General features: G+C 32.2%; 2 protein-coding genes and 1 non-coding gene across 12 annotated transcripts in view; all 3 read right to left on the bottom strand.

Annotated features, from left to right (window-relative positions):
* The window catches only part of LOC111396224, an 11848-nt gene extending 9572 nt beyond the window's left edge, over window positions 1-2276 (bottom strand). For 5 of the 10 annotated variants that reach the window (XM_023022585.1, XM_023022587.1, XM_023022589.1 and 2 more), the window contains exon 1: window positions 2131-2272. In XM_023022585.1, the coding sequence (XP_022878353.1) occupies window positions 2131-2232 (102 nt within the window). In that variant the 5' untranslated portion in view covers window positions 2233-2272. Of the gene's footprint in view, window positions 1-1780; window positions 1999-2130 lie in introns of all 10 variants that reach the window. The other 5 variants (XR_002702967.1, XM_023022584.1, XM_023022583.1 and 2 more) reach the window with 3 other exon arrangements.
* A 436-nt stretch (window positions 2277-2712) lies between these two features.
* TRNAD-GUC lies at window positions 2713-2784 on the bottom strand. The gene has a single exon. It is a non-coding gene; the product is annotated as a tRNA-Asp (tRNA).
* Window positions 2785-5661: 2877 nt separating this feature from the next.
* LOC111395298 (protein BIG GRAIN 1-like E) lies at window positions 5662-6577 on the bottom strand. The gene has a single exon (XM_023021280.1). The coding sequence runs from the start codon at window positions 6472-6474 to the stop codon at window positions 5662-5664; it is 813 nt and encodes a 270-aa protein (XP_022877048.1). The 5' UTR covers window positions 6475-6577.
* Window positions 6578-11316: the final 4739 nt, after the last annotated feature.

Below are 11316 nucleotides of genomic sequence, written 5' to 3'. Positions count from 1 at the left end.
AAGTACTGGACTTGCATTCCCTTAATATCTAAATTTTGATGATTGCATACATTTGGTGTCTACTGTCCAGCACTTGACAGGTTTTCAAAATGAATAATTTCAGCTTTAAAGACAGCAAAATTTTCCATAAACTGATTCCAGACATCTATAATTTGATTTAATTCAGAACATTTCAGAACATCTACAATGGGATTTCAGAAATCCACTTATGGCTTTCAGACTTGTGGATCTTTTCTTATAAAGAACCAGATGGTATTCTTCAGTCAATTTTATTAGATTGGAAACCTCATAAATAAATGGATCAGCAGATAAGGCCTAATTCTATTCTAAAAAGAAATTTCATTTATAAATCTAAAAGTAGTTCCAAAAGTTTAAAACTAAGTTCCAGACATATTTGAAAGTTTTGAATGTTAAACCCTATTCAAACTTGTGAAATTGTCTGGACCTAAGCTATAACGAAGTTCTAGCTTCCAAGCATTCTGCACATAGTTTTTGAAATATTTGTCCTTTCTAAATCAGAGTCCAGTCTACCAGCTTGCAACATTTTTTTTTTTTATTGGTCGTAAACCTATTTCAGTTTTCAAATTGAAGCTATTTATATTTGTTTTAAGCTAAAGTTTTTGGAATATGATTGAATTAAAAAAATCAGCCAGTAATCATTTTTAAGCATCTTTTCTTATATATATATATATATATATGTATGTATGTTCAGTTCTAAAGATAATATTCTGAAATTCAGTATAATATGAGTTTCTGAGACCCAAAGAACACAGCATTGTACTTTCGAATATTTTAGAATTTGGAGAATATTCTTTCCTATTAACTTTCTGGCCTCATTTGTTAAATCATCTGTATTATGCATAATTCTTCAGATTGAAATTCATTCATTTCATAGTGGTATCTGTCTATCCTAAAGGTTGTTAGTGTGGTGAAGTCTGATAGAAACTAAATTTATGCAGGACAAGTTATAGAGCTAAATCTCTATAAAATATTACAGTTTTGTTTTTAATTCTCTGATATATTTAGCTGTTGCTTCCATGACTTTAGTTTCCCATGTCAACTAGAACTAAAGGGGGTTCTTGTTTGATTCTGGCTGTTTTTTAAACTTAAAAGGAAGATTCTCAGCATTGGATATAGGCACCTTCGGATTATATCACCATAATTTCCTTCTTGGATTATTTTACTTCATCTTGGTATAACATTTCCTTTTGTTTAGAGGAAATTTCAAGAGTATTTATTATATCCTTCAATACAGTAAGCATGTTCTTTCCTACTTCAATACTCATTATTCTAGTTGTTGTTTCTCTTTTTTGGTTGGGTAATGGTAGCCATTCAAGTTAGGCAATTATGCTGAAAAAACTAAATCAAAAATAGAAGAAATTATCACGTTGAGTTCTAAATCTAGTTCTAACTTCTGATCCATCAAAAACATTCAGTTTCTCTCCCAGAGAGAATAAGAAATCAAAATTTAAAGCATTCCTTGACGCTCAAAACTGGCCAATGCTATGAGTTCTTCTGGTTATCATAACAGAATTATTTAGCAATTTACATATCCACTAACATCCTACTGTTACATCCTCATGCCTCAACTAATGGAATTATTTATTCCAAATGAAAAGGGATTATTTTTCATATCTGCCAGTTCATTTTTCTTTTATCGGGGATAGATATATCTTCTCTATTGCGTATCCATTAGCATTTGAGCTTTTCCCTTTTCAAGAAAAATTATTCCACCAAATGATGTATAAGTGAAAAAAAAATAAGATTTATTATACATTACCTCACCATCAACTTGCTCTATAGTATGCTAATGTTTCATTAGCACATCCCTTAATAGACCTATCCATGCTTACAATTCCACTTTATTCTCTAGATTTCAATAGCCAGCTGTTAGCAGATCCAAACATTCGGCCAGTCTCAATTAAAATAATAGGTTTTACAGCAACTGAAATCACGGGCTAAAATGATAACATGACATCTTATTTTCAGATTTATAACCTGAATACGAAAAACAAAAACGAAATTGACGCTGCATTACTCAATAATTCAAAAAGCACAAAAGAAACTAGCTCCATGATCAAAATTATTCAGTATATAGATAAAAAAGAGGGAAAGAGAGAAAAATCGAACCCGAGATGAGCTCCAATACTTCTTATCCCAGGGACCAGAATAGATTTTTCCGATTGATACGATTTCTAGACCTTCTGATTTATCTTCCTTTCTTTTCGCCATCGATTTTGCTTCAGATTTTCCCTGGTGTGTGTGTGTGTGTAGGGCCGGTCCTGGGCTGAGGCATTTGAGGCCTCAGCCTCAGGCCCAAAACTCTTAGGGGGCCCAATTTTGCTTCAATTTTTTTTTTTTTTTTTGGATGTTATTTTAATTTTGTATTGTTTTCGTAAACTTGTAATGCTCAAATTTTTGCGTACATAATTGAAAATGTTATTAGATTTTTACGTAAATTTTTACGTTGATTTCGTCCGGGGGCCCAATTTACGGACCTCGCCTCGGGCCTCCATTATCACAGGACCGGCCCTGTGTGTGTGTGTATGGAGGGAGGGGGGGCGCGGGGAGAGAAATGGCGGGAATTAAAAAGCCAGATTTTATAGTGAACATCTAGGCGGCGGTCCCTCAAACATTGAACCGAAATCGCAATTGGTTAAATTGCGATTAATTTTGGGAAAAAAAGAGAGAAGACAAAGGAGTTATCAAAAGCGCCGTTGCCGGGGATCGAACCCGGGTCACCCGCGTGACAGGCGGGTATACTCACCACTATACTACAACGACTTCGGTATCTTCTACCTTGAAATGTTATATTATGAAATTTATTTCGAACAGAAATTTACGGTCTAAATTCCAAAATCTTGCAATCCTTCTATTCAAAAAAAATTTAAATTCCAATCCAGAAAATGTCAACGAGTTTCTCGATGCAATTATTCAATGATCACGTTCAATATTATTAAGAAACCTGAATGCAGAGTTAATTGTTGTTCAATTTAATTCCAACAATATGTTTATCTTTTCGCACCTCACCTCATATATAGTATTCTTGATAATTAAGCTTTAACCATATTGAAATGGATTTTTTATTTTATTTTTTAATAATTAATCCTCTTATTGATGTGGCCTTAAGAGATTGGATACCAACAAAATTGATTCCACTTTTAGAATTGTCAACAACGAAATCTTTCCATACATCTCTATTACAAATTTTTATAACGTTATGATTATCTGATTATCCGGGTTATATGGTCAAAATTGAAGAGATTGAGCTAGCTAGATTGATGTCGTTAAGTACACAATTTAGTGTACAATATGTAGAACAAGTTAGATGAAAGGAGTAGGTTTGAGCATTTTAATCGAAATTGGATCTCTTGGATCGAAACCGAACCAGAACCGATGGTTTCGGCCTGGTTCTCAAAAACATAAATTAGTAACCGAAATGGAGACCTATATGAAATTTCATTCTTTTTAAAAAAATAAATTATTGAAATTCATCAATGCATTTCGGGTTTGGGTTTTGTTCCACCATTTAAAATGATCCGAATGGTTTCATTTACGAAATACCAAAAGTATAATGGATGATTTCGAGTATTGAAATACCAGAATCGACCAACCCGATGCCCAGACCTAGAAAGGAGGCAAATCATAACACTATGTGATATAGTTATTGATATAATTATTTGTTAGACATAGCAATAAATTGAATGAAGTACTAAAAGAAAATAGGCAGACAACATTATTATTGTCTTAAATATTTTGATGAATTTGAACAATATTATATAGGAAATTTGCAACAGATATCTCAAATCTTTAAAAAACGTATTGACGAGTCTCAAACCTTCTAAGTTCTAATCTTAATAATTGCATCTTAAACATTTATACTAATCCCCATAGTAAGGACTCTGTTTGACTAAAAGTCAAAAATTAGACCATAATTTGACCAATTTAATGAAGAACAACATAATTATTTAATATTTAATTAATTAAAACAATTTAAAAAATAAATAAAAAAAGAAAATAATCTCAAATTATTTTGTAGATCGTATTTCACTTGACTAGTTTCTAATTTAGGGATTTATTTGAAATATTAAAAGAATGAAAATACACTTCTTCCCCAATTCACCGACCTCCAAACCCAAACATGTCACCCACGCCACCACAACAACTACCACCAACAAGGATTCCTAGACCTAGCCACCGATCCCCACCACCATCTCCTTGCCAAATATTTGACTTTTGGTCAACTGATTAACATTTGGCGAAGACCCTCCTTATTATGCACATTAATTAAAATGTTAGGAATTTAAGAACTAAGGTAAAAAAGTTCGGGATACAGCAACCCAACATTCTAACCTCTTATTGATATGAATTTCATCAATGTTGAGAACAAGCTCGTCAGAGAAAATGTCCTACTGATACTAAAAGAATAAAAGTAAAAGGTATTCGGAACATTTTCGAAAGGTATGAAACTTCTATTACAAATTTTCTTATTTTATATCACTTCTTTATCGCTCATTTTAAACGGTGATTGTTTAGCACTGCCCAAATATTAAAAAATATTTTTTTCCCTCATTTTGTTGGTAACTTTTATGTCATAACTTATGGTAAGCTTAGGCCTTCGATGAGTTGGGTGGTTCGTTATCTAGTGCACCCAATTTGGTGTCCACTCATCATTTATATGAATAGTCTAATGCATGTTACAAGTTTGATTTATTCTGATGATTATAAATCTCTTTGGTCAATCTGTCAAATTGACTTTAGTTTATACACTAGCTACCATTCAAATATTACTAAGAGTTAAAATGACGTGCTTCCAAAATAAAAAATAAATAAATGTTACAATGTTGTCTTTTATCTGAATCCTCTGATCAAACAAAAACATGTTTTTTTTCTGTAAATTAACTTGAATTTTGTTGAGTATTTTGAGTTTCCCATTCAAAAAAAAAAAAAAAGAAAAAAAGAAAAAAAAAAGAGAGAGAGGGAACTCTTGAGGATGAGTGCCACACAAGGTTATATTTAACTTCTCAAAATTAGTTACTAGGTTGTCTTCTACAACAACTGAAAATTCGTAAACGATCATAAGATCTTCACAGAATGAGATTGAGCATCGAAATATGTCAATTGAAGAGCAAGACTGAAATTTCTTTTACATTAGTAATATTCCACCTTATTTTACTCATGCTTCTTGATATGTGAACATTGAGTTTAACTTAAATTAGACATCGGACAATATTATATTGAGCTATATAGGCTCTCAATCAAGAATTAGTTTGTCAATATGATCCATTTTTAATTAACTAGATTCTTAAAGACATGTCGGATCTAATCATGAATTGAACAAGATTATTAAATAAAAGATTTATATATTGTCACGTCGACTCTTATCTAATCCAACTTTATAAAATGCGCATGATCTTCAAATCTATATCATTTCTTAAACCCAGAGTCAAAAGATAACATGGGTGTGATGATTTTTTTCCTTCTCCATTAACAAATTTGGATGATTTCTCATTATACGCAATTATACAAACTTGTGTAGTGGTACACTACATCATATTGTTGCACTCAATGGCATATGTCCAAAGGAAAAGAGGAAACAGGCAAACATTCTTAACCGTACATAAAGGGAAAGTTAAAACAAAGCAGAAGCTACAGCCTGATCTAAACAAAAATAGTTTCATAAACAGGAAGATCACTTGAGTAAAATTCTAACTCATGATTTGGTAAATCAAACAGGTCTGAACTAGAATCACTATCTGCTCCGTCGTCAACATCACTGAATTTTCTGAATTCATTTTCTTCCATTGGATACTTATCAGCCCAGTTTTTCTCTGGATACCCATGGTTGAACTTGAACTTATCATCCAGCCATGAAGAAGAATAATCACTTTTGACATTTCCATTGAACTTTTGCCCAGAAATAGTTCTGTTAGAATCTGAAAAGTTTCTGATATCTTTATAAGATTTAATAGGAGTATTTGCATGAGGAGGAGTTGTTCTAAAACCTGAACTTATAGATGAATACAAGGACTTAGAATCTGTAGTACTGCTTGCTGTTCTGAAATGGCTAATGCTGCTTCTTCTTTTCCTTCTTCCACCAGGGCTTTCTTCTTCATCCTTTGTCATTTTCACCCCGGTTTTCGATTTCTTCTTCTTTAATGAAGCCTGTTTGAATAGGGAATTCAAGAAGTGTGCAAGTCTACCACCTGGAGAGCTAGGCTGCTTGTTTTTCTTCTCTTTCAAGATTTGCTTTTCCATTACATAAATTTGCGATGGAATTAAAGTTCTAGTGGTAGGCATATCTAGGCTCATTCGAGCAGTTTTTGGGACGGTCTCACTGCCCAGAACTTCATCGGCGCTACCACCTGAAAAATATCGGGCAGCCTCGAAAACGTCAAGCTCGCCGGAGTCGTTCCACCCGTGGAATGGTTTGTTGTACATTTTGATAGGGTCTGAGAGTTTTTTGATAGACATGATTTGAGGTATAAGTGATCAAGAGTTGAATAGTTAGAGTTCAACAATAAAATGGAAAGTTTTTTGAGATTGTAGAGAGAATGAGGAATATATTTTGATTGTAGACAGGGTTCATTTATGGTAATCAAGAATACTATATAGTATATATGACTAAGATTATATTTGCTCTATTTTCCTCTCATTTTTTTTTAATTCTTTTTCTTTTCTTTTCTTTAATTGGGACAACCTACAAGTTGTGAATTTTGCTTTTGAATACTTGTACTTTAATCTAGGGTGGGCGTGGGTCGTTTCGGTTCTCTGGGTCAGTTCGGTTCGATTCTAAAGAAAATCGAACCGAACCAAAATTTTCGGGTATTTAGTAAATGGAGCCGTCGGGGTCCAAATATAATTATGGAACCGCTCGGGTTCGATTCCGTTCAGTTCAGTTTCATTCGGTTCCGTACTATAATTAAATTTTTTAACATTTATAACAGCATTATATAAATACAATTAATGACACATTCAATGTTTTTGGAATGTCAGAGAATAGTATATTATCTTGTTCAAATAATCGCTACGGTCAAAGTTTCGGTCGGTAGAGATCACAGCTTTGATCGGAGGTCACAGCGTCGGTCGGCGATTGTATAGGTTTTGGAATGTCAGCGAGGCTGCGAGAGTGAGTACGAGAGTCGAGACAATGTTATGCACTTTAGTGTAGATGTTTAGGGTTATTTAGTGAATTGAATCTTGTTGGGCTAAGAAATGAAACAATAAAATGGATAATTGGGCAAAAAATTAAAAAAATAGAAATGAAACAAATTATTAGGCCAAAATTTTGAATTTAGAAATTGTTAATTTGTTATTTTGTTTAAAAAAAATTAAAATTAAAACAATTTGATTTATTCAATATAAAAAAAATTAAAAATATTTGGTTCTTCGGTTCTTGTTCTAAAATCGAGAACCGAACCGAACCCGTCGGTTCTCAATTCAGATACCCGTTCAGGTATTTAATTTTATAAGAACCGTCGGGTTCGGTTCAGGAGATTTGCCCAACCCTACTTTAATGATATGTTTGATATGTTACAACTGGACACAATAGAGGAGAAATATATGAATGTTAATTCGATCTTTTATGCTCACTTTTTTACTAATCATCCATAACTAAATAACATATACCATTTCGGTTCTCTCTTCCACTACGTTGAAGGCCACTATTGTACGTGAATACAACCTCTTGATAGGTAATAACGAATATTCCGTAACATTGTGATCCAACTTGGGGGACCATTACTTTTGTCTGTCTTCAGGAGAGAATTCATGTTGAAAGTCTGACTAAGCATGGAAGACAACATTGTTACAAATTGTTAAGAATTGATGTTTCATGAGTTAACCTATTAAAGTAATTTAATCTCCTTATAAACTAAAAATTATCTCCATGTGTAGTCGATTTTTGTTCACACATTAGCAAGATTATTTCATATATGATAGGTGGGGTTGACTGAAACAAGCCTTTTTAGCACTCCCATGTTTTCATATCCAAAGGTGATCTCTTGGTGTGTGTTGTGGGTAGCAAAGAAACTGATTTTTTTTCTCCTTGGATGCTCAATTTAGAGACTTTTAATTTGGTGGGGGAGTAGCTTTAAGTAGTGTTGGCATGAGCTTGTACCATGATCTTTTCCTTTATTATGACATGAATCAAATTGTGGATGGAAAAGAGAAGATTTGAAGATAAGTGACTGATCTTCCTTCAATTAAGAGCCTTTGATTTTATAACTATCATTAATTTTGTTTTATGGGAATTTGAAATTAATACCTGCTTAATGTTAAAAAGGTAAGAAAATCGTTTCTTTGAAGGACTTAATATATCTTAAGTTAAGATGGGGAATAAAATGCCGAAGTTAATCGATACAAACTTTTGAGTTTTTTCTTAACATTTTGTCACACACTCCAAAAATATATAACTTGTGTTAGTACTTCTGCATAAGAATAAATGTGTAATAAATGATGGACATATAAGAGATGACGCTCAAGAAAATGAGGCACACAATGTTTACTTAATATTGTTAGAAAGTTGGATAAAAATATATTAAGAGCATCTTCAAAAAGTTCTCTTTTCATAACGAGTATCTTAATCATAGTAGAAGACATATTCAAAATTCGCTTATGTTTGTTTATCATTATTCAATGAAAACGAGTTTTAAAATAGTGAATTTTTGAAGAATGTGTGATTAAAAAATAGGAAAATATTTTGGGTTTAAGTCTAAAATATTTTATTTTGAGAATGTGTGGTTAAAAATAAGTTTGACTTCTGATTATTTATTTATTTATTTTGTGTGGAAATAATGGTAGAAGAAACAGTGCTAAAGAAGTAAACATTGAGCCCTAGTATGCCCATTATTTCATCAAATTGAGTTTTATAATAGATAAGTTTTTAAGGATGTGTGGTTAAAAATTAGAATTTTTTTTTTATTTTATGTATTAAATATTTTATTGTGAGAATGTGAAATTCAAAATGAGTTTGAGAAAAAATGTCTTTCGAAATGATGGAAATCAAACAAGGACTTATTATTTTTCCTTTTTTTTTTTAAAATTGAAAATACTAATATTACGTATTATTAAATATTTAAAATGTTAAGGAATAAAACACACTAAAAGTTGGTGATAACTTTTTAACCTATGGATCTGCAACAAGGGGAAATCCATTTAGGGGCTGTTCAACAAGCACCACCCCAGCAACAATTTCGCTTGTAATCACCTACGGATTTTCATCAATGACTTTCATCGACCTTGGAAATAACATCACATCATCGGTCGAAAAAATTCCATCTTCGTCGCTGATGCATGGTTCAAGAAAACTCTCCAAGAAATTCGTCAAATTTGAAAATATCAATAAACAAGTAACATGCTTATTGAACATTTAAAACGTTGGAATGAACAAAGCACAAAAAGTCGAAAGTAGTCCTTCAAATATCAAATGAATAGTCGTTTTCAAGGGATAATTCCCCTTTTTTTTAAAATAAAAATAAAAATAAAATTAGAGGGTGCCAAATTTCAACATAAACATGCTTATAATTTTTTCTCTTAGCAATTTATTTTAGTTTTAAATTTTCATTGTCTATAAATTAATCAAAAAGTTAAGCTCCTGTTTGAGCCTTTCGTAAAATAGATTTTGTGAAATTTGATTTCATAGGAGATTGTGTAATTAGAAAGTAAAAAAATAAAAATAAAAAATTTACGGATAAAATTATTTTATTAAAAAATATATAATTAAAAATAAATTTTAAAGAACGAAACTTGCCTTTATGTCTTTGAATTAAGTTGGGATACACTTGTAGTTGCACTTTAATCTTGTGTAACCACGCATGCACTGTCATGCCAAAGTTCATGTGGTCTGATGAGTGTGATCTCACTTGTAGGTTTCTAATTATCGCACGCAGTAAATTTTGAATTGATTGGGAAAATAAGTTTAAACTAATAATCAATTCGATTTTTGATTAATAAGTACAAGACTAGGAATAAAAATTCTTCCTTGTGAGAACATTATTGTCTTGAACGGTGCTTTCAAAAGTGTCTTGTAGAGTTGCCATCTAAAAAATGCTCAAATTCTTGCTAAAATATGACCAAATTCCCACCAATGTTGACAATCTCTTTTGGTATATGGTCCGAAACCGAAATGCAATATGATTGAGGCAAACATGCAAATCAATATTGTTTTGAATAACTTCTGTAGTTGACTCTGAAAATATATCGTTTTTGAGTTGATACCATGGGGGTATTCAAGCTTAGTCGAACCCCAAATATTGTTGACTAGATTGATAAAGTGACTTCATCTACTGAAATCTTTAGCTTTTATATTTAGGACCTTCGTTTACCAAAAGCGGGAACCGTTATCTTTCCTGGAAATCAACTTATGGCCGTATGAAATTATCTCTATCTTATCAAGAAATAGAAGGCTGTGATCTTGACCTTGCATGGTATTGACTTTACATTTAAGACAATGATCTATCTATAGATCAAACAACATGACTGAATGGATTACACCAAGTAAAATAAAGAACCATATATCTAAGGTCCAATAAAAGCCCATATATATAAATATTTTCTTACTTTGATATTTGTATGTGAAAAATTCATAGCTATAAATTTTTTAAAATAATTTTGTATATAAAAAACTTTTGAAAAAATTTTAAAAATCAAATGATCACATTTTGTTACCTATGATAAAATGTAGTGATCTAGATATATTTAATTAAATGGGTCACGATCACAATAAGCACACAATTTTAGTGTCATAAACATATGTTAAGTCACAAATTAAATAATTAGAGGGTGTTTGAATCCCATTTTTATGGAAAAATAAATTTTAGAATAGTAGATTGATGGAGAATGTGCGGATGAAATATAAGGAAATTTTTTTAATTATGTATAAAATTATTTTAATGAAGAATGTGTGGTTAAAAGAAAAGAGATAAAAATGGATTTTGATAAAAATGAGAATCAAACAGGGCTTAAAGTGATCACAGTCATTACTCTTCTCACCCCCACCCCACCTTACCTCACCTCATTCTACCACCATCGACAACTACCACAGCCTCGTAGCCATCACCACTACAGCGTCGTTGGAACGTAGTAATCGCGAGTTCGACGGAGCAACAACATAGCGTCATCGTCGATTGCTGCCACTACTACCGTTTTCTCATTCTCTTCCTCAATACCCATTGCACTCTACCGCCAATACCACATAACAATCACTCCTACTCAAACCCTCACCCTATTTTCACCTCCAAACCCCTACTATCCTCGCGGTCCCAAGCCCCACGTTGTTGCCATTGATTACCATTGTCACCACTCCTTGTCTTTGTC

The sequence above is a fragment of the Olea europaea genome, chromosome 6, assembly GCF_002742605.1.
Source record: "Olea europaea var. sylvestris chromosome 6, O_europaea_v1, whole genome shotgun sequence".
Lineage (NCBI taxonomy): Eukaryota > Viridiplantae > Streptophyta > Magnoliopsida > Lamiales > Oleaceae > Olea > Olea europaea.
This window is presented reverse-complemented; position numbering and strand designations above follow the sequence as displayed.

Bases quoted from the DNA above. Each gene is read 5' to 3' on its own strand.
- LOC111395298 (XM_023021280.1), bottom strand. From the start codon at position 6,474: ATGTCTATCAAAAAACTCTCAGACCCTATCAAAATGTACAACAAACCA.